Source organism: Salarias fasciatus, chromosome 6 (genome assembly GCF_902148845.1).
Source record: "Salarias fasciatus chromosome 6, fSalaFa1.1, whole genome shotgun sequence".
NCBI classification, from domain to species: Eukaryota; Metazoa; Chordata; class Actinopteri; order Blenniiformes; family Blenniidae; genus Salarias; species Salarias fasciatus.
Genome location: NC_043750.1, coordinates 40,734,659 through 40,758,891, shown reverse-complemented (window position 1 = coordinate 40,758,891; position 24,233 = coordinate 40,734,659). Strand labels below are relative to the sequence as shown.

The 24,233-nt window shown below is 48.7% G+C and overlaps 1 protein-coding gene across 4 annotated transcripts in view; it reads right to left on the bottom strand.

The window, feature by feature from the left end:
• Nucleotides 1-654: 654 nt before the first annotated feature.
• LOC115390144 (endonuclease V) overlaps nucleotides 655-24,233 on the bottom strand; it is a 42,627-nt gene continuing 19,048 nt past the window's right edge. For 3 of the 4 annotated variants that reach the window (XM_030093870.1, XM_030093872.1, XM_030093871.1), the window contains 2 exons: nucleotides 18,283-18,351; nucleotides 655-810 (listed from right to left, as the gene is read on the bottom strand). In XM_030093870.1, coding sequence (XP_029949730.1) covers nucleotides 18,295-18,351 — 57 coding nt within the window. In that variant the 3' untranslated portion in view covers nucleotides 655-810; nucleotides 18,283-18,294. Of the gene's footprint in view, nucleotides 811-14,883; nucleotides 14,998-18,282; nucleotides 18,352-24,233 lie in introns of all 4 variants that reach the window. The other variant, XR_003931648.1, reaches the window with a different exon arrangement.

Sequence of the window (24,233 nt, the reverse complement as noted above, 5' to 3'; positions counted from 1 at the left end):
GCTCCCCAGGGCCTGGAACGATCTCACACACACACCACACACACACACACACACACACACACACACACACACACACACACACACACACAGGCGCCTGCAGCACTTTTAGAGTTACAAATCCATGTCAAGTGCATGTTGTTTGGCACAAACCTGAAACAGTCTGAAAAACCAAAGGGAAGAAAATCTGAACTCTGCGAAAAAATATCTGTGAATGGAGTTATGGGCAAGAGCACTAAACCACTACACCACCGTGCCGCCGTGGAGTCCGTCTCCCAGCACCCCATCACCTCAAACATTAACCATCCCTCAATTTGTTCCCCAGATTTGAGAAACATCTTAAAAATATCAGTGATTCCTCAGGTTCTCACACACACACACACACACACACACAACACACACACACACACACACACACACACACACACACACACGCTCAGTCTTGTATTTCTATCCTTGTGGGGACCGCCCATTGACTCCCATTCATGTCTAGCCCCTAACCCTGACCCTTACCCTAACCCTAACCCACACCACAACAAAGCCTAACCCTAAAGAAATGTTTTTGCACTTTTACTTTTTTCAGTAACAACAACATGGTCAAGAAAACCCTGTTTCTCCTACTTAGGACCGGAAAAAGGTCCCCACAAGGCACGTCGTTTCACGTTTTGCTATCCTTGTGGGGACATTTGGCCCCGACAAGGATAGAAATACAAGAACACACACACACACACACACACACACACACACAGCAGTGTAAGGTCTTCTGTTGTTGCTGGTCGATCTTCTTTATCCGTTTGCTGGCTCAGATCCAACCTGGTGAAAAATAAAAAGAAACAAACAGGAATTTGTCAGAAAACCAGTTGAGTAATTTAACTTATAAGAAGTTACACGGTGCCAGTTAGTGAACCTGAAACGTTCGCTAGAAAAACTCAGTTTGGATAACGCTGTAACTCGGCCTCAGAAAGGCTCAGAGACTGAAGGGTTCACAGCTTTTGACTCTGGAACTCTGGTTCGAATCCTGCATCCCAGCCTCCTCTTCCAGGATCACATCTCCAGGTGAATGTGAGCAGCTGGTTCACCAAACATCCCAGAATTCCCTCTGAGGAACCGGTCTGAGCTCCTCGGCGTGACCAGGTTCAGGTGCGACTCCTCAGCCGGCCTTCGTCACGGCGAAGCCCACCAGAGGAGATCTTCTAGCATTCTGGACTCCAGGTTGATGGTGAGGCACCTGTTGCTTAGCAACTGTAGCGGCTGTACCGTAACACCTTAAATGACTGAGAACTGAGCCGGAAGCAGGAGCTGGACTTTAGTTTTTATAAAATTTGAGTAGAGAAGCTCAGATTTCTCCTCTCAGGATCGATAATGTTCCACCTGAGACGATGGAGACACCAGATCTGATCTGCTGCGGCTCCATTCAGACGGCAATGGCTTCAAACTACACAGAAAAACCTCTGCTGCATTGTAGGGGTACGTTTCCATGACGACGGGCCCGGAAGCCTCGGAAAGTAACATCGGTCCCCGTTCTCCCTGTTAATGTTCAGAGTGTTGTTCTCTGCAGCGTGTCAAACTAACAGCAGCACCAACTAGTGGCCCGGCCTGAGAACTACATCATGTTTAGTATTTACCGTGTTTCCAGGATTTTAAGTCACACCGGAGTACAGACTCTATCAGAAAGTGCATCATGAATGGAAGTCTCTCCGAAGTATCACAACACTGATTTGTCCACATCCAGAGGTAAGTATTGGTACTCCAGGTCCAGGCTCCCTGTCCTGCAGCCTTCAGCCCACCACGAGCCTGAGCAGCTGTCTGTGAAACACACACGGCTCGGACATGAAGCCAGGGTGAAATCAGAGGTGAGGCCTGCCACAGTCTTCACTCTGACACAGCTGTGTGTGTGTGTGTGTGTGTGTGTGTTCCCGTCACGGAAAACTGCCTCATTACCAATGGACAAGGTGGATTTCTGCAAACACAGCAGGCTGTTCTCCTCCAGATGCTACACACACACACACACACACACACACACACACACACACACACACACACACACACACACACACACACACACACATATCTGCTAACACCCTCCCAGGTTGCAGTTTAAAAAAAACACACACACATTGCAAATACCTGAGTGAACAGGAGACATGTCTTATTGATAAAGCAGACCTGGAGCTGTTGTGGTCAGTCTCCAGGGCTGATGGTACGGATGTGTGTGTGTGTGTGTGTGTGTGTGTGGGGGGGGGGGGGGGGGTGTTCACTGAAGGGCTTCATCATACAACACATTACACGGTGCGGCGGCGGCTCTTTATGGGCCGAGCGGCGCTCCTGTCACTACCTCCCGGGCCGCCTGCCTCCTACAGCAGCTCCACCGCAGCCAGAAGGACATTTCCACTGCATTACAGAGACAATCAGCAACGGCAGTCAGAGCTGGGCTGCAGAGGGGACGACGAAAGACAGACTGTATAAGACAGACTGCATGAGACAGACTGCATGAGACAGACTGCATGAGACAGACTGTATGAGACAGACAGACTGTATGAGACAGACTGCATGAGACAGACAGACTGCATGAGACAGACTGTATGAGACAGACTGTATGAGACAGACTGCATGAGACAGACAGACTGCATGAGACAGACAGACTGCATGAGACAGACTGCATGAGACAGACTGTATAAGAGAGACTGCATGAGACAGACTGCATGAGACAGACTGCATGAGACAGACTGCATGAGACAGACTGCATGAGACAGACAGACTGCATGAGACAGACTGTATAAGAGAGACTGCATGAGACAGACTGCATGAGACAGACTGCATGAGACAGACTGCATGAGACAGACAGACTGCATGAGACAGACTGTATAAGAGAGACTGCATGAGACAGACTGCATGAGACAGACTGCATGAGACAGACTGTATGAGACAGACAGACTGCATGAGACAGACTGTATAAGAGAGACTGCATGAGACAGACGCATGAGACAGACTGCATGAGACAGACTGCATGAGACAGACAGACTGCATGAGACAGACAGACTGCATGAGACAGACTGTATAAGAGAGACTGCATGAGACAGACTGCATGAGACAGACTGCATGAGACAGACTGTATGAGACAGACAGACTGCATGAGACAGACTGTATAAGAGAGACTGCATGAGACAGACTGCATGAGACAGACTGCATGAGACAGACTGCATGAGACAGACAGACTGCATGAGACAGACAGACTGCATGAGACAGACTGTATAAGAGAGAATGCATGAGACAGACTGCATGAGACAGACTGCATGAGACAGACTGTATGAGACAGACTGCATGAGACAGACTGTATGAGACAGACAGACTGCATGAGACAGACTGCATGAGACAGACTGTATGAGACAGACAGACTGCATGAGACAGACTGCATGAGACAGACTGTATAAGAGAGACTGCATGAGACAGACTGCATGAGACAGACTGCATGAGACAGACTGTATGAGACAGACAGACTGCATGAGACAGACTGTATAAGAGAGACTGCATGAGACAGACTGCATGAGACAGACTGTATGAGACAGACTGTATAAGACAGACTGTATAAGACAGACTGTATGAGACAGACTGCATGAGACAGACTGTATGAGACAGACAGACTGCATGAGACAGACTGTATAAGAGAGACTGCATGAGACAGACTGCATGAGACAAACTGCATGAGACAGACTGCATGAGACAGACTGCATGAGACAGACTGTATGAGACAAACTGCATGAGACAGACTGCATGAGACAGACTGCATGAGACAGACTGTATGAGACAAACTGCATGAGACAGACTTCATGAGACAGACTGTATGAGACAGAGAGACTGCATGAGACAGACTTCATGAGACAGACTGTATGAGAGGGACAGATAAAGAAGTGGGGGACGGAGCCGTGAGCTGTGATCATGTCACAGAGCTGCAGTGCGGCTTCAGGTGCTGAACTGGCAATAAAAGGAGGCGTAATGTGAAGGATGTGGACGTTACATAAGACTGATCCCAGGTCTGTGCTGGAGGAGGGGAGACAGGCCCACACACTGTAACAGCAGCTGGAGGCTGATCCCTGGAAACACTCGGGACCAATGAGTTAGCAGGTACGGATTCATAATGTCACAGTGACTATAGAGAGCTGCTGCCAGCAGGGAGGGCTGTGTGTGTGTGTGTGTGTGTGTGTGTGTGTGTGTGTGTGTGTGTGTGTGTGTGTGTGTGTGTGTGTGTGTGCATTTTGCAAAACCATCTCTGCAGCTGAGGGCCTATCAAACACACATATACCCACTTGCACGTATGCACACACACACACACACACACACACACACACACACACACACACACACACACACACACACACACACACACACACACACACACACACACACACACACACGTTATTGAACATCACAACTCAATTACAGCTACTAGTGACTTAATAAAAAAGTGAGAAAGTTTCTTTACGAATCACTAAAAAAGGAGTAACGAGCTACAAACAAGTCTGATAAAATGACTGTTTATTGTTCAAGTCCTGTTTTATTATTCTGCTGCTCAACGCTCAGCAGATGTGTGTAGATTACCTGGCAGGGAGCAGGCTCCTGAAAATTAGGAATTAATTCACAGTTATTTGTCACAGTTTGGAGGGTTATTTTACAAACTTTTCATTCTTACTTGGTTCTTCATAATGTTCACAGATCTGTATTAATGCAGAGCTGTGAGAGGAAGATGCTCTATAATCTGGAAACTATGGTGGTCAGTGATAAGACAGAAACAACACATCTGAGATGAAACATCAACATGTGAACGGGAAGCTAACTGCTAAAGCTAATAACAGCTATTGTGGCTACAGGCTAATGCTAACGGCAGTGCAGCTGGGTCCTTCACACTGCTGCCAGGGGGGCAGAGTCATTCCACCGATGAATGAGGGATTGATCCTGCAGCTACCAGGAGCACAGGAGGAGTTCAGTGAAATCGTAACAAGCGCTCATCCTGAGCCAGCAGTGGACTCGGAGCAGGACAGACAGAGACGCTTCGGTTTGAACCTCGACAGAAGGTTTCAGTAAAACCTTGAGCAGCAGTGACGAGTGGAGCCGTCCCACACCGATGTGTTTAAACCTGGAGCGGTCAGACGAAGAGGTGGAAATGTTACCGACCGAGTCCCATTCCCCGCCGTCCCACGCCGTCCCCTCAATGTCCCCCCGGCCGCCGGTGAAAACACCCTCATTGTTGAGCTCGGCCGGCTTTCTGCTTGACACGCGTCGTCTGCTGGAAGGTGAGCGTGGATGAAAGCGAGGCTTTAATAGCTCCTGACTCAGTCAATCAGAGCAGAGCGGCGCCGCTCCCTAATAGCCTATTACCAATCCTTTCTAATTAGATCCGAGGCCTGATGATGCATGTGGGGCAGATTACGGGGGTGAGGACTAATTATAAGCAGGGACTGTTGGAATTGATATAAATACATCCGGGGACGAACACGAGGCGGGAGCGTTGAGGGGAGCAGACGAGCGCTGCTGGTTATGAATGAAGGCTTTGTGGACTCTGGCAGGTTCAGACTTCGGCTCGGCCTCGTTGTGCTGACACACTCATCACACACCGCGAGACATTCTTCAGAAAAGAAAAAAGATGCCCTGGAGGCTTTTGATGGATCTGATAGTTTTGTGGTGTAAACACAGCCTGAGCCTCGGTTACTTTCCTCATTACTATTCCTCCGTGAGCTGGGTCAGTGTCTGTGGACCGGACTGGGCCTTCTGCTGGGAAACCTTTGGCCCGTGAGCCTCATGTTTGAGCCCTGAATGAAGGCATGAACACTCCTCGTTCCCGTCAGAGCGTTCCAGAGGGACGGTCGCTGCTATGAGGGTGAAACCATTTGAACAGCTGCTGTCAAAGTTAGAGAGTTATTCAGCTAATGTGAGCATCAGCACTGCCATGAAGGGAAAGGGCCATAAATTCATAAAAACTCAATTAACTGCTTCAGATCGCTTCATATCTGGAGACGACATGAAAAAAAAACTCACTAAAGCATCATCCAAAAAAACAAATTCGTGTAAATTAGAGACAAGAGAAAGAACACTGGTGTTTACTGACGGCGTGTGGCTGTGCGGCTGAGACGCAGCCGGCGTCCGGACTGACGGCCGTGGATTTATAGACGAGGCCGAGACTCCGGCGGACTGCAGCCGGAGCTCCACCTCCGCTCTGGCTGCAGTCCGCACATTCCTGGGGACTGAGCAAGGCGAGCCGCCTCGCCGTGCTGCTCAGGCTCCGGGCGTCACTGCCACACGTCACATTAACCCGCACACACACACACACACACACACACACACACGCACTCGCAGGGCCGTAAACATTAGCAATATCTCTCCATTTCCTCTGCGGGGCGGGAGAGGGAGGTGTAGATCTGCAGCCCTTCACTGCTGATAATCTCTGTTACACTTCACACAGGTCACTGTGTGTGCTGGGGGGGGGGGGGGGGCAGGTGGACCAGGAGGGATGGTGGGATGAGAGGTAAGAGAGAGGACGAGAGGGACAAGATGCAGGAGGGGGGAGGAAGGGGATGAGCGAAGACGTGGGGCGAGTAAAGTGAGGGCAGGACGAGAGGAACGGAATCTGCAGCATTCCACTGGGCAGTGCTCTACCAACATTCCAACATTCCACCGTTCACCTGAACTGTTGTACAGTTTGACTCATGAGACACTCGCTCATGTGACACAAGCCACATGGAATTTCATCTGAAAACACCTTTTAGGTACGATCAGTCGGTCCCCTGTCCACGGCGACGCGAGATGTAAACGAAATCAGACCGAGATGTAGAACAGAACGCCATCTCTCCGTGATGTACGCCCTTCACGACCAGCTCCACACAACTGTACGACATCGACCCGACAGACAGGTGGTCATCCGCAGCTTGGCAATGTTAATAATCAGTCAGTGCTGTCCACTGCTCGGTGTCATCTGAAGACGAACGTATGACAGAGGAACAGAATGCTGATCAGAGTCGACACAATCCCAGCGTTTGTGCACAAAGTAGCGTACGCTTCTTTCAGGCCCGTTTTGTGCGCGAGCAGCGTTTATAGACGAGGCCTCAGCTCACTGTCTCAGCACTTTGGGCCTGATCTAATAAAGGAGGCACATATAGAAAAAAGTAGAAATCTAATATTATGAGCTCTCATGTGGGAGCGGCTTCATTCTACTGTCTTATTGGAATATTGAACAAAACATCCTAAATACTCAAATAATCAGATCAAATTATCTGGACTGTCGGTCACACTTTTACATGAACAAGCAGATTACAGGAGAAAATACAGGGTGCATTCCATCTGTGACCACTAGGTGTCACTGTCTGACCACAGAGAGATGCTACAGCTCCACAGAAAACCTCCATCACTGCTGGACTTGAGCGAAAAAATGTTGAGTCACATAAAGACGTCTCCAAAAAGAAGAATCTACACAGCAGAGGGTAAAATTAAAAAAAAGAAAGAGACATGAAGGGTTCAGAGTGCGACAGAAACTGTCACTGTCACATAATCACTGTTTTTGCTGTCTATTTGTTGGAATACCTGGGTATATGGGATAATTCCCTCCACAGACATGTTGACACACTTGCTCCAGTCAGTCGCTTCATGGTGAACATGATCAGATGCAGGTCGTTCAGCTCGAACTCAGAGCCGAAGCAGCATTCACTACTTCACCAAACTCCACGCAGGATGAGAGTGAATCAGCTGCTCCGCCGGGGGAGTCTCCTGAAAACAGACTGCTGGCTTCACCTTGACGGTGTGCGGGACACGAGGCGACACGTCGCCGCCATCACCGCCGCACGGTGACGTTAGCGGTGACCTGACCAGCCGCCATGGCGCCGGGCCCGGGAGACGACCTCCACCGCCGCAAAGCTGCTGACCCACCGATGCAGGGACCGCCAAAAAAAAAAAAAAAAACATCTGCAGAGAGATGACAGACCCTCCAGCCCAGAGCACTCTGAAGGCTGCACCGAACTGATCTGAGGGGGGAGGAATCGACCACATCACTGGAACCAGGAAGGACGAGGTCGGGTTTACACTGTCAGAAGGTTTTGGTCAAACAGGAAGTCACAGTTAAGAAAGATTTACGTCATGGAATCACTTTAAAATTCTGAAAATCATCAGTAACTTCTGAGTGCATTGCAAGCTTAAATGATAGCGTCTTCCTGCTAGCATCCAGATTACAGAGCATCTTCCTCATCAACATACAGATTATAGAGCATCTTCCTCTCACTAATTAATATACCCGGTAACTTAATTCCACTGACACAGTGCTAAGGGGTGTGTGTGTGTGTAATATTTGTCTTCTATATGTCATTTTTCTAATAAAGAGTCAGAATCAAGTCGTCTTGATATCAATGACTTTGTGAAAAACAGACTTCAGTCTGTAGAGAAACACTGTCAGTTTACAGATTCCACTCATTTCAAAACTGCCCTAAATGTGAGAATGTTCTGAGATGAGTTCGATATGAGTTTGCCCTCATATGAAACTGCATGAAACGACGGGAAAGCAGAGAGTTGTGAGTGTTTATGTGTTATAAGGCTGTCATTTGGCTGGGTTTGGCCACAGTGAGAGTCGGCTGAGCTGCATGTGGCTCCTGAACCAGACCGACAGCCCTGGTTTTGTGGTAATCATATTGAAGGAAAACAAAGTCGTAAAAACACCTAAAGGTATTTTACAGAGTGATTCTGGCAGCGTTAACATCAACAGCTTGCCTGCTGAGGCTCACTGGCTTCCTCCCCAAGAGAAATTATTTGAACAAAACGTAATATTCCCTCCGATCCAGCCAGCGGGACTGGAAATGAAAGGACAGAACAGCGGACGGTCCTGATCGGTCTGGAGGTGAACATGAGGGTCTGTGGAGTTCTTCATCCTACAACCAATCACAGCAGGGACTCACTGAAGAGGGGGACATTAGGTCCATCAGTCCAGTTGTCCTCCTGTCCATCTGTCCTCCTGTCCATCTGTCTGTCTCCAACGTGGTTCTTGCTCCAGAGCTGCTGCTCGCCACTAACTGAGATGTGAAGAGCTGCTGCTTCACCTGCATGTTGGAAGATGCTCTATCATAAAATCATAGCCGCTGTCCATGGTGCTGATACAGCCAATGGTGCAGAGCAGGGGTCTCAAACTCCAGTCCTCGAGGGCTGCAAACCTGCATGTTTTCCATGTCTCCCTGCTTCGACACACCTTAATCTCATGAAGGTTCATCACCAAGTTCAGCAGAAAGCCTGATAACGAGCCTCATTGCAATCATCTGTGTTGAAGCAGGGAGACATGGAAAACATGCAGGTTTGCGGCCCTCGAGGACTGGAGTTCAAGACCCCTGCTCTATAATCTGGATGTTAGAGGAAGAATATGCTCTGCTCTATAATCTGGATGTCAAAGGAGGAAGATGCAGTGGCATTTTACTTGAAGCACCCCTGTATAACACATTATAAGTATATTATAGCATTGTATAACTATAGCTATAGACATTCATAAATGATCACAATGCTTTATAACATCAGGACCTAACCCTAACCCTAATCCTAATCCTATGCTGTATAGTGGGTTATAAAGCATTGTGATCATTTTTGAGTGTTTTTAACTAATTATAATGTGTTATACTGGGTGCTTCAAGTAAAGTGTTATCGAAGATGCTCTATAATCTGGATGTTAGAGGAGGAAGATGCACTATAATCTGTGTGTTACATCTGCTTGAAAGGAACATATTTATAAACTAGGGACCAAAACAAACCACCAACATGCAGAAAGTTCTCAGAAAGTGAAGCTAACTCTCAGCTCGCTCTTCTCTGGAGGATTTATTTCTGCACTAAGTTATTGAGGCAGTTACTCAGTAAACAGGAGTCATGACTTTATAAAGTGTGTTTCTCGGGGTTGAGCCTGATTAAATATGAAGAGGGAGGTGAAAAGACACAAAAGGAAAATTAGAGAGAGAACTGTAGAGAGGTGGAGGTGAGGAGGGAAGAGTGTGAATGTGTGTTCAGAGGACAGAGGAGAAGGCTGTCGGAGGACTGAGCAGTGGGATGAAGAGCCGACCGAGCAGTGTGTGTTTCCAACAATGCGCTGGAGATTTACCGCCACAGCGTGAACACACGCTCTGCAGCAGTGACACACACACATTTATGCACATATCTAAACACACGGGGGAGGAGAGACGCAGTCAGGGCGCAACATTTCACCAACAAATCACGCCGCCGCACCTGGCGTGAGGGATGGGCTGAGGCCCATGCAGATGAGCTGAGGAGCGTGCGGACGCGGCGCCGCCACTCGCGTTGACGCACTCTGCACCACAACGCACATGCAGGCTTGCTGACGGCCGGCGAGGCGAGGAGTTACGGCCGCGGGAGCCCGGAGGCCGCCGCTCCTCCCCGGTGAGTGATGGCGCCGCCGCTTTTCCCACCACCGAGGAAAAAGAAAGAATAAATTGGAAAGACATCGCCGGTGAGCCCCAACATACATGGCGGGCCTCCGGGGAGCGGCGCGATGATGGGATGTCAGGGAGGAGATGAGAGGCTGGTGCTACACATCAGCATGTGATTATTTCCTCCGGGGGGGGGGTTCACGAGAGCGTGCACGTGCAGCAGAAGAGGGAAGAGTTTAGGGAACGCGAACGAGAGAAAGACTCCGGTTCGCACTGTCTGAGGGAGAAGATCAGGATTCACCACACTCCTCTCCCATCATTCTCAGCGTGTCGCTCTGAATCTGCAGAGCAGGAAAACACTCGCTCGTCTGTGCAGGTCGTTTACTGGAGCTGTGATCTACAAGCAGCTCTAATTCAGGATGAATATCAATGGATGCCTGCGTTTTGATTGCAGCAGTATAAATTACAGCCGCTCTGGTTGCTCTGGAGGTTGAGTCTCTTCGGCTCTCGTGAGGTGAAAAAACACTCCCGCAGACTTTCTGTGAACTAAGCTCTGTTCAATTGTGAAATATTCTAACATTTAGAGAACATTTTAATGTAATATGTCGTTTTATCTTTTAAAAAGCTGAACGTATCAGATATTAAATCAGACTAAACTATGTGGTTTAACATCATTAGAGCCAGAGGTCTGAGAAGTGAGCGAGTGCTGCTGTTAATCTCACCCGCCTCCCCTTGATTTGAGGTGAAAGGAGGTTTCCATAGAACAGAGACATGGACGGAGCTTTATCAGGTTTCTGTTTCATGCTGTGCTCGGATTTGCCCTCAGTGGGTAATCTGGTTCCTATCCACACACACAGGCACACACGGCTTCTCATCAGAGTTCAGTTGTTATTCTCGTTTAAAACATTTTCGACAAGTTTAATTTGAGCATTAAAAATCTGGTTAAAAGCGGAAAACAAACACTGAAACTGAATGAAACTACACTGAAGCCTTGAGACTGAATGATGGATGAAAATCACTTAAAAGCAATTTACAGTGCCGTGTATTTATTAAAAGTACAATTGGTTTGTTCACAGTTGGCTGGTTCGATTAGACAAGAAAAGAGTTTTTATAGCAAGACAGGACGGAGATTTTTGGAAAACTGACAAACTTCTTTGTCATTGTTTGTTGAATGTAACAGCAAAGAACCTCAGTTTAGAAGACATTTGAATTTCTGTTTTTTTATTTTTAAAGTATATAATTTATTTGAACGTCTGTTGAAATAATAACGTTTCCAGTCCTGTTTAAAAGAAGAGCGTGGCTCATCAGTGCTCAGGCGTTCAGGAAGGTTGTTCCACAGGTGAAGAGAAGAAGAGAGGAGGAACTAAAAGCTGCTTCAGCTCGTTTTTTCTGACACTGGGATCAAACCTCTTCCTGAGGCCCTCAGAGACCCTGGCTTCACCGGTCAGAGGCCATATTGTGCTAGTTGATGTTAGTATCAGCGCCGTTCTTCTTCCTGGCGGTGAATCCAGAGATATTGAGCGGTGAATAGGAGGCTCTGCCAGAGAGCAGCGCTGACTGGAGCTGACAGCTGGAGGATGGCGTCCTCCTCTAGTTTAACTCAGCGGCTCAGAGTTACACAACAAAGCAGAGGTGGAAATCTCATTAACGTCTGAACGCTGCCCTCAGTGGGGAAGACTTCTGAGAGCAGTAATCCGCTCACTGAAGCACCTGAAGTGGGCGCAGCAGCCCCGGTGGCGGCGGGCGGCGGCAGGGTTCCCGAGCAGGGCGAACTTCACACAGCCGCCACTCGGTGCAAACAGAGCCCGGCGCCGTCGGCCCGGCCTCGCCCGCCTCACAGGAGAATCTAATAAACCGCTGTTTACACAGCGTCCCAGGCCCGGCGCGTTCTCGTCACGATGGATCGGCCGCCATCCGATTTGCCTCCAGGAGCCTCTGGGACGAAGAAAACCTCATCGATTTTCTGGTTTGCAGTGAAGGAACGTGAGACGAGGGACGCTGTGGTGAAGACATCTGGAGACGGAAGACGGCGGTGGCGAGGCGCTCGCCCAGTGCTTTTCTAGGTTTTCTCTGAGAAGAAAAATGAGAAGTTTTGCAGTTTCTCCTGAAAAGTGGCTCAGATCTGTCTCTTCTGATCCTCTGCGATTCTTTCGGTCTGTCATCTCTCAGATGAAACACATGAAGCTTATTGTCTGAGTGACAGACAAGCAAACGGCAGAATGAATCCTGCGTCACGTCTCTCCTGCTCGTCAGGAAACTGCCGCACACTCAGACTCAAACGTTTTAAAAAGAAATGCTTTAGTCCCAATTCACAGTGTTTTTTAGTTTTTGTTTCAGAAAATGTTCCTGTTTGCACGGCGTATAAACGCCGCTTCACGGGTTTAACAAGGCGGGAAATACAAATCTGACGGATTTAAACTCAGAAAATCAGTGAAGCTTTTTTTCCAAATGAAAATCAATGCCGGCACAGAAACTTGAATGTATATTTTCAAAATAAAACTGGTCTGTCTCTCTTTGTGGCCTCCTTGTGTTTTCTATTTGTTTCCTCTTGAATGAACAGGAAGGGATCCACCGCCGTCGCCCGCACCCTCTCGTTCCGCCACTGCATTGCATGATGGGTAGACAGGAGTCACAGGGACTCGTGTTTTGTTCATATACCAACCTGGACCACAACCTGAGGCTTCGGTCACAGGACAACATCTACAAGTGAAAACAGGGAACGTCTGTGTGTCTGTTTCCATGACGACGCTGCTCTTTGGAAACGGCGTGCGTTTGTCCTGTTTCTGCAGGATGAACAGCAGCACGAGCGAGGTGGCGGCCGCCGCCATCCCGGTGCCGACAAGTCAATATATTCAATAACAACATCCCGGACTGTTAAATACGGACTTCCCCCCATGTGACACTGACATTTTCTGCAGTTTCTTTAATGGTTTTCACAATTTAAATCCCATAATTGATTCGACCATGAAAAGTCTAAATCTACTGCTGAGATCTTTAACCGGAGTCGTCACGAAACTCATTTAAAGGATTTCCCTCTGGGATTATGAGAGTATTATATGGATCTCTCTCATGAACCCATTTCCCCTGCTGCGAGCAGCCCTGAACGGCTTCACACCGTTCACCACGTTCATCCATTCACACTCACATTCACACACAGGCAGAGGCGGCTGCTTCCTTCAACCAAAGGTGAGGAGTAAGACAGATTTAGATGCAACACCCCCTGAAAGCTGATCAGATTTACAGCTTCGTCCCTTTAAACTGACCTCAGAGAGAGAATATGACAGAAAAGAAAAGAACTAGGAGGGAACTGAGTTCAGGAAGCATCAACAGAGAATCAGTGAAAAACTGTGGAGGAAATGGATTTAATCCAGGACTGGATCAGATGTTGCATCAGATATGAAATGTTTTACAATCGTATCATCGGGACTCGCTTCTCTCTTCCGTATCTCAGAACTTCTCACTGAGTAATGAAGATCAAACTAAAGCCCGCAACATGTTTACCAGAGCTCTGCTGGAGGAAAGTCGCTCAGGAAAACAAACTGCATGCTGGGGAAAAAGCTCCACCAGGCTGTACGATGATACTGCAGGATTAAAATATCCAGATCAGTTTAAGGTTTTTCATTTAAACGTCGCTGAAGCCTTTCACTGCTTCTGCTCGGTTTGAACAGAGATTAGAGGCTTCCTTCCTCCATGTTTAATGAAAAAACAATCAACGCTTCAACCAGCACACACACACACACACACATACACACACACACACACACACACACGGAGTGCTGCAGAGAGGAAACATGCGTCGAGAAGTGAAAACTGTGGAAAACATGCAGAAGAGTCCCAGAGTCATGAAAATTAGAATATCCTGCCGAAGCTTTTCCCTTCAGTTGTTCACTAAATCACTAATAAGCCATCTGCTATTATCTCCGCGAACATCGGCATGCGCCAGTTTTGAGTGCGAGTGCCAGACGAGGGAGGAGCTGCAGATTGCAGAGCTAAATATACACAAGCAAATGTAAACGGCGCCGAGGCTGAGCCAGGCGGAGTGGAGGAGGCTTAATAAGAGGAGCGCCTGCAGGGACCCTTAAACACAGAGAAACGGCTGCAGCACAATTCCTGCTTCCCTTCCAACAGGGAGGGAGGGGATTTTAATGTGCATACTCAGAGAGGGGAGGTAAAACTCAGACTGAGCGAGAAACACGGCGAGGCGGAAAGCATGAGGAACCAACCAGAAGGAGATCGGGAAACAAGTGCTGCAGCAGCAGATCCAGACTGACGGAAACTAACGGACCGAATCTACATGTCATTAGTAAACGCATCAGAAGCAAGAAAACGTGGAATAATTCTCTTTACTTCCACTCTAATGGAGCAGAATCATGCCATTTTGTGGGATGAGCTGTGTAACGGTGAAAGACGGGAAAGCCGACGCTCCTGGGTAACTCTCGGAGCGACGGGAGTGATGAGCTGCAGAGGTCGATGGAAACACACAAACCACACTCACTCATCTGCTGCCCTCCGCCCACCAGCAATCGGTCCTCGTCGTTAACGCGGCGCGCCGCGCATGGCAAGAGATGAACGAGGCGGAGGAAAGAGAAGAGCCACTGAAGCTCTGGAGCTGAGTCACTCCAACCACACACACACACACACACACCACACACCCACACAACAACACACACACACACACACACACCGGGAACATGGACTGAAGGTTAAATCTCTGTGGGATCAGTTTTTCCAGGCTTTGATAAGAACCACAGCCGATTGTTGAACCTTCTAAGGTGAAAAAACCCGTCAGATTCTCAACGAAAGACTTTTCAAATCTAATCAAGAAAATATCAATTTCCAGGTTGATGCTCTCTCTAGTTCAGGATTTGAGGGATCCCGAGGTCCTGATCCACATGCTGAGTTGATTCAGAGAATCAACTCAGCATGTTCTGCATTCGTGTGCTGTTCTTTCTGTCCCCCTCATCCCAACCGGAATAAGCAGAAAGCCACCACCTCTGAGCTGGTTCTGCAGATTCCTCCTCCTCTGAGCTGGTTCTGCAGATTACTCCTCCTCTGAGCTGGTTCTGCCAGGTTTCCTCCTCCTCTGAGCTGGTTCTGCAGGGCTCTTCCTTTCTAAAACAGTGAGTTTTTCTTTTCACAGTTGCTTGTTCATGTGGATCTGTTGGGTTTTCTCTGTAAACGAGGCTGGTGTTGTAATCGGTGCTATATAATCTAAAGCTGATTGAATCTAAAAGGGGGGTTGACCTCAGAGGCCCTCACACTCCAGCTTCATCGAGCAAAGGTAAAACATAACAGATCAACTCAGTTTCGAGTCTAAAGAGACTTATTTTATTTTAATCAACGAAGAGGACGACTGCAGCTCATGTGAAGCCACTGAGCAGACCGCCTCTGCTGACGGTGGAAGAGGAGGATGGGCGAGGCGGCAAGAGAAAGATCACTGTTAAATGAACAACACAGATATTAACGCCATCTACTGAAGTGTTCATCGCAAATCAATCCTAACAATACTCGACCCTGGAGGAGGCGGAGGCGGACGCTGCCGTTCTCTTCCTCCAGTTCATTCTCCAGCAACAGGCCGTCCTTGTACTGCCATAACTTTTTAATGAGCGGCGGCTCCCGGCGGAGCTCCCGGCGCTGCGCTCAGCCGACTGCCTCCACAACATTTTCCTTGACATTTGCGAGACGTTTGGCTGAAAGGCCAGTGAGGTTTGTGTAACAGCGTGAAGGTGATTGAACCCATCTGCATAAGTGAAACGCAGCAGATCTCCTGACGACTCACCGGTAGGACGACAGCAGAATGGAGAGAGGCCGAAATCCTCACGCTCCGAGGCTTCCATTCTCTCTCCCTCACTCCGTTTTCTGTTTTCACGATGCTGCTAAACTAGAAAATGAAGGCAACGAGGAGCTAAAAGCATTTACTGGGATGAATATAACAGAAATGATGCCGCCTGTTGGAAAATACAGTATTTCTGACGAGGCCCGTTTCCCAAAACGTCTAAATGTTGAGGAAAACGTGAACAATGGCTTCTATTCCTCCACAGCCACTGCATTGATTCCTCCGGCCCCCCCTCCCCCCTCCCTCCGCAGGGCCCTGTTGTTTCCCCGCTCTGTTTGGATCTTCTCATCTCGCCTCCGCTGCCTCCATCTTTCATGTCTCTCTCTTTCTCCCTGACGGAGACAGAAACTCTTATTTCTCTCGGCGGCCGCCCGGGGCGGAAGAAACAGACCTCCGGTCCGCGGCGCGAGGCTTCGTCTGCGGGGCGGCGAGCTCAGGCCGGGATCCGTCCGCCGCTCGGCAGTAATTAATGATGCATCTGACCGTCGTAACACCGCTGGGCTGCACCTTCATTTGCATGTTCCGATGTGAAAAATGAAACTAAACTTGATGTTTTCAACTGGTTCAAGGACTAATAAAAATCACAGGGCACACACTCATGTGTGTGTGCGTGCCTGCAGCTGTTGGTGTGTGTGAGAAGCAGCTAAGTCCACAGTTAGTGGAACATTAGCCACAAGGTCGGGCTCCATCATGTCAAACACACCGTCGTTTGCTCCTCCTACTTCCACCTTGACCCTGTGTGGACTCATCCGGACGGACGGAGGCAGATTGATGGAAGCTCCTCCCAGGCTATACCTCCACACACACACACACACACACACACACACACACACACACACACACACACACACACACACACACCACCACACACACACACACACACACGCGCACACACGTCCTGCAGTAAATTACGGAGTAGCCTTTGCAAAGCGTGGACTTCCTGCTCTCTTCTGCGGCGCGGCGGCGCTGATTGATGGGAGTGAGCGATGCGGGCGAGTGAGGGGGGGTAAAGCTGGGCGAAGGCCCGGAGAAGCCGCCTCCATCCCGCCGACTCAGCACAAAGCCCGGCTCTCCGGCTCCGGCTCTTGCGTGCAGGCTTCCTCCGTGCGGAGGCGTCCGACATTCTGTGCACGTCCGAGGAAAGCACCGGGCACGGAGCGTGAAAGCAAACGACGGGCGAGTTTTCGGTCTGCGGTGCTGATGGGTAATGAGGAAGGAGGGTCAAATCCAGCAGCGCCGCCTGTTATTTCAGATGAGAATCAGCGGATCAAAGGATTTCTGGCGGCTCATCTTCCCCCCTCGGCGTCTCTCTTTAACCTGGAGCATCCTGGACTCACCTCCGCCTCGTCCCCGCCCCCCGCCACTGCCTCCTCAGGCCTCAAACTGCAGCAGCAGGAAGCCACACAGAGCAACTTCCACTCTTCCCCCAATAAATAAACCACAACGAGCCGCAGATGAAGCTGAAAAATCACCTGGACCTGTTACGCCGACTGCACAGCGGACTGACCAATCAGAGCTCAGACTGTAAACCACATCGTCCCTGCGTCTTTGAAAAAGTTAAGATTCAGATGACAAGGTTTTGAAAACCATCATGTTTCACCAGGCCACTAGGGGGCGCTGCCTTTCAGTATTAACCACACGGACAGGCGTAACATGGAGACATGTTCAGGATCTGCTGGATGAACATGAGTCTTCATGTATGCAGACGATGGTGTGGTAAATTTACATTTTGTTTGAGAAGTTGTTTTATGTATTTTAGCTCAATGTGCAGAACCAACATTCAGAAAAGTTGCGTTCTTCCACGTGTTGTGGAAAACGTGTGATTTTAGCCACTTTGCAAAATATTTCAACAACATGAAACTGCTCTAATCATCGACTTTAAAAAACCTAAAAAATGTCTGTGTTTAGCTCAGGATGAGTCTTCAGCTCACATGATGCTCTTCGGGGTTTGAGGAAACTCCTCCATGAGTCACTTCTCTGCAGCTTGTAAGAACTTTATCCTATTTTCAGACTCTAAAGTGTGAGAAGTCACACGAGCAGCAACGTTTTGTCGCTTACCTCACGTCTGGCTCAGGCGTCTGCAGGTGGAAAGTGCGTTCGAAGGTATTCTCTGGAGCGGCAGTCGGCCTGTGAGGAAGAATCCACAGTTAACGAGCTGTCAGGGAGCGGCGGTGATCAGAGGTGTGCGGGAGCGCGCTCACACGGCCGACGCCTTCCTGTGAAGTCCTGAAATTAAATCAAGCTCCTTGATGCCGACTTTAAGGGAACAAGTCGATCGCTTCTGTTTGCTGCCAAATCGACAAACAACATGAGTCAGGGCGCGAGACGGCGGGAAGCTTTCCAGAGGTGGGAACATCTGGAGGTTCAGTTTTCACGACTGCTGTCTCAACTGTTGCTCTTTCACTAAGCTCCTGTTTACCGGAGAAGGCGGAGCTGATTGGGCCTGACATGACTAAATAAGACACAGTTCTCAGAACGTTGCCGTGTAAAGGTGACATTTTAAGGCAAAAATAAATAAGGTGTTTTCACTTGAAGAGTTAAAAAAAAAGTGCATTTATTGTTGTTGAATCCTTCATTCTTCAGTACAAATTATATAAATAAGCACTTTTTGCTGTTACACATGACAGTCCTCAATTCATATTTTATTCATATTCAACAAGGTTATACTTTGCTTGTTGGCTCCTAGTCTGAATTCTTCTGTAATATTACAGCTACTTCTTTCAATTGCAGCTTTATCCTGCACAGGTGTCAAATTCGGTTGATTTAAATGTTTTTTCACAAGTTCATCTATTCAAGCAGTGATTATTTTATTTGTTTGGAGGAAACTGAATTCAAACGTTTTCCAAAGGGAGTTTTATTTTGGCGTCGGTTTGGAGGGCCGCAGTTTGAGAGCCCTGATCTGAACACACGATATTTCCCAGTGACAACATTTTAATGAATTAGCGTAAAAAGTCGATCCCTGATGGTGGCGAGTTGTTACGGCTCTGATCGGTACGGGCAGACTGCATTCGTCATGAAAGGTTATCTCATAAACAGATTCATGGAAGTCAAAGTGAGATTTCCTTCTTGAAGTAATGCTCAGAAATCCTTGTCTTTAGCTGTAAATTGAAGGCAACTAGATTCCTGAAACGTCCCCCACCCCGGCTCTGCATCAGCTGACAGAAAGGCCAAGGAAAGAGAAAACTGTTGCTCAGTTTGATTATTGGATCAATCTTTGTTGCCTCCTTCAAACAGACGTTACACCCTCCAGCTTCTGATCAATGCTTTGATTCACTGAAGCTGTTTGACTTCATTATGCTCTATTGATGTGAAACAGTAGCGCGAAGAACAGGTGTGTGTGTGTGTGATCCCAGACAGACTACATAAATACATGAACAGGTTGAAGCGAGCAGCATGTTAAACTGTTGTGTTTGTCACTCTGAACACAGCCTGCAGGCGGCAGCTCCTCCTCAGCTCCTTCCTTTAAGACTCTCCTGGAGCTGATTTCCTGTCAGGACATGAATCAGAGTGAGAAACCGCCTACTTCCTGCAGCGGTTTGCAGGACAACGAGCTGGAAGTGCCTCCTGTAAGAGAAACGCTCTGATGGCGTCTTTACATTAAAACGCATAAAGATGAGACATAATAACACAAAACTACTTTCACCTTTTTTTAAACCTTGAGTAAAACTAACTTCCGGTCTCCTCATGTGCAGCAAACCAGAGTTCAAAAGCAGCTGTCAGAAGCTTCAGCTGCTTCATGAGGAAGAGGAGATCGTTCCATCTGCTCCATAGAAACAGACCCCGCAGCTTATTGATCTCCGATCAATCTTCAGCTGCCACTGACACGCAGGAAACTTATCTGAACGGTTGTCTCTGCTTCTCCGCGCAGCCGGGCGGCGGTTGACGGCGGCTCGCCCGGAGCGTGGAAAGGCCAGAGCTCCTGCAATATTTCATCCACCAGCCAGGCTGGCTTTTAATTAGGCTGCGTGAAACTTTAGAAAAACAGCCGTAAAGAGGCGACGAAGGACATCTGCAGCTCTGGTTCGGAGGGTTTCAGCACGGAGCGCCTGATGGAGGCTGGACGTGGGACAATGGACAAAAGTTCAAATGAGCTGCGGACTGGAGTGTTCTGCAGGGCACTCTGACACACCACACACACACACACACACACACACACTCTGGCTCCGGTCCAGTGGCCTGGGGCAGGTCTTCATCCTCCAGCCGCTCCACCCAAAGGCCTATAAGCCCTGCAGCTACACCCGTCTGCTGCGCTGTCTTCCTCTTCATCCAGCCTTCCTTTTTCCAAATCACTCTTAATTCTCTCTCTCCCAGGAAACCACCTCCCCTCCCTGTCTGTCCTTCATATCAGATCCTCTTCATCAGTCCAGACCTCCCAGTCGTCCCTCTCTGGGGCTCCTCCCGGGCCGTCTCTCCTCACTGCCCCGGGGCAGCTGGGTCTCCGTCCAGCTCCCTGTGGAAGTCTGGGTCCGGCAGAATGTCAGACTGTCATATATTAACATTCAGACCGCCGGGGGCTGGAGGGGGGCTGGAGGGGCTCCGGTCTGAGTCCGTCACATCGCCGTTCAGCGCTGGAGTCACCGTGGTTCAGCCGTCTGACATGACGAGTTTACTGCTGCACAGGTTCCTCTGGTCTCTCTAAAGTCCACTGAACAACCAATAATGGAACAACAGCCAATCACACAGGATGACAGCTTCATTAGCTGCTCTACACCCCGTTTACGTCACCCTAGCAACAATCCTACGTGCTGTTCTGCCCATATGAATGTCTGTGTTTAACAATGTTTTCACTTGAAACACCGCGGCGTGAACGAGGTCTTGGATTTATGATTATAAGATTAAATCAGTGATGAAAGAGTCTGAAGTGGATCTTCAGATAGCAAGAGGACAGACGTGAGGCGCCAACAGAGGATGCAGGTCTTCCCTCTGCTGAGCGATCAGCCCGGAGAGCTGAAAACAGGAGCTGCAGTGAATTAAAGCTCCCAGGGCTGGAAACAGACCGCGGGTCCAGCTGGAGCCGCCGTCACTCGTTTTACGCTGTCAGCTGTCCGACTGTTTTACTGCTGCTGTTCTCTGGTTTGGCTCAAAGGACACATGTTCTCTTCACATCCCCACTAACACACCGTTCAGCTCCTCCATCAGTCAGGGAGGTCTGGAAGCTGTCCCACGGTTTCTCATCGTTTCTGGTCTCAGCGGGTCTGAACCTGGTCGGTTGTGAGTGTGTGTGTCTGTGATGGGTGAATGTGAAGCAGTGAAAACCCTCCAGGTACTTCATTTGCAGTAGATTGGAACTGAAATGGGCAATTAACGGTTGATAAAAGAGTTCACGGTCCAGACGGGGGAAAAGCCCCCTCTGATATCGCCTCATATCTGTCCGCTCAACCGTCCACCTCTGGGAAGTTTCCCGTCCGTCTCACACAGTGATTTATGGTGTTTGTCAGATCGGACGCCGGCTGTTCTGTGTAAGTGCTCTGAGGCCACAGAGGTAGAAAGCGCCGTACGAGTGCAGCTCGCTGGCCGACAGTCAGCCCAGATCTGGAATGATGTGGGGAAGACGAGCAGGGAAAACAGTGTTAGAGCAGGAAGATGCTCTGTAATCTGGAAGTTGGATTTACAATGGACACATGGTCATGCTAAACTCAGGGAGACACTGTTCATGCTGCCGTTCAAGAGAACTGAGCTGCTGTAGGAGTGAAGACATGATCCTCATGTTATCACTGTTTGAATTTCTTTTAAATCTTCTTTCATAAAGGTGTGTCTGCGGTGGATCTGAGCTCCACTGTCATTTAAACAAACCGCAAAACGCTACAAACCAAATAACAAAATGTTTCCACGGTACCAAAGAAGAATGTTTCCAACCTGCTGTAGTTGACTGACGGAGTCAGAAAAATGAGACTCTGAATGAAAATCTACCTGACTGAAGGCAGGAATCACAGTTTTTGCCCATTTTAATGCAAACGCAGTGAAATGTGAGTCTGAGCAGAGGAGGCCGAGCAGACCGAAGCCACAAACACACAGACTGCTCTCTAACTGATATGGAAATGTTCTGCCGACTCCAGCAGATCTCACACTGCGCCTAATGATACAGTCTTGATTTGAACGGGACGAACGCGGACAAATAACGATTGAATTATTAAAACAAAAGCACCGAACGTAATGACTCGCAAATCTACTGCTGTTCAGATTTTAAAGTGAAGTCAGCAATACGGGAGAAGAAGCTGAAGCAAAGTCCTCAAACAAGAGGAAGAAGTTACTTTTTAACTTTCTCAAACTTTAATCTGCAGTCCAAGAACACAACAAAAAAGAAACTATTACTTTCATTTTTCTACTGTCATTTTTGAAAAAAATCCCATTATTTTTTTCTCAGTAACTTTCAAACAACCTTCAGCCTACTGTCAATAGTAACTGTAATCAGTGACTGCTTTCAGTAACTATGAATGAGTTTTCATCAGTGGCTTCAGGTCAGGTGAGCATGTGAGACAGCAGCTCTGCAGCCGCACAAGTAACGGACCTGAGTAACTAATCAGCTGTTGGAACATTAACGGTACAGTAACAATACAGTGTGTGTGTGTGTGTGTGTGTGTGTGTGTGTGTCTGTGTGTGTGTGTGTGTGAGAGAGAGAGAGAGAGAGAGAAACAAAGTTACAGCAGCTCTGCAGAATTGAATTATTCAGTTGGTGGAGTTGAAGCTGTGGGAGGTGGAGGATAGGGTGGAGATGGATGGATGGCACACACACACACACACACACACACACACCCACACACACACACACACACACACCCACACACACACACACACACACCACACACACACACACACAGACACACACACACACACACACACACACACACACACACACACACACACACACACACACACACACACATACACACACACACACACACACCTCTAGAGAAAGGCCTGTGTTTGGTCACAGCCTGCAGGGAAGCATGGAATCTCTCTTCTGCAGCATTAAAGACACAAACAGAGAAAATAATAGAAGCAGGACTGATCGGTCTCCAACACAGACGTGTCCCGGGCTTCACACAGGATCTGCATCAGCAGTATATGGGCACAGCTCCTCCGCCTCCTCCACCTCTTTCATTCTGGCCGTGCGGGCTTCCTGCTGCCAGTCACTCACATTGAAATTCCATCTGTTTCTGCAATCTGCAGGCCCAGCTGTGGAGCTGTGGAGCTGTGGAGCAGGGCGGAGGAGGGCGGAGGAGGGCGGAGGAGGGGTGGAGCGGGCGGAGAACCTACAGCAGGACTGGGAGCGTGCAGCCACATTATGCCCTCTTATCAGGGCGTGGTAAACATCCTCCACCCGCCCGGTCCCTGCAGGGACGCCGCTTCATCGCCGCCGTGCCTCACACAACAGGAACTACGGAGACCCAGGGAGTCTCCAGCAGGAGGACAGACGTCTCTCTACCCAGTTAGTCAAGAAGTCTTTCTAGGTATTTCTCCTCTGCTGGACTGCTCCGCTGTGCAGAATAAAATCCTCTTTGAATGGATCCCATCAGATCAGAAGAGTTTTCATTCAGATCAGTTTAATCTGATAACTTCAATTCCAGACTATTAAAAAAAACCTGTTTTCAGGTACATTTAACGTGCATTCAACAGATGTGGTCGTAAAGAGGCTTTTCTGTGGCTGGAGCAGCTTTCTGTGGCCATACAGCGACACCTGGTGGTCACACATGGTATTTACCATAACCTCATTTCCTGTTATAGGTGACATGGCTGTGTGAACGCGGCGATGCTGAATGGTGGACTTTTAATGAGACTTCTTCCTGTGTGGATTTGCATGTTCTTCCGATGAATCCCAGGGTGTGTTTCCAGGTGTTCTGGCTTCGATCCAGAGACCTGCAGGTCAGGTCAGGTGTTTCTGTGCTTTCCCTCAGCTGTAACCTGCCTTTTCATCACACGTCTGTTTACTTCAGCAATCTGCAGCCCAAAGGTCGACCACGAGAAGAGACATGATTCAAACAGGAAACCTCGTGTGAACCAGATGGAAC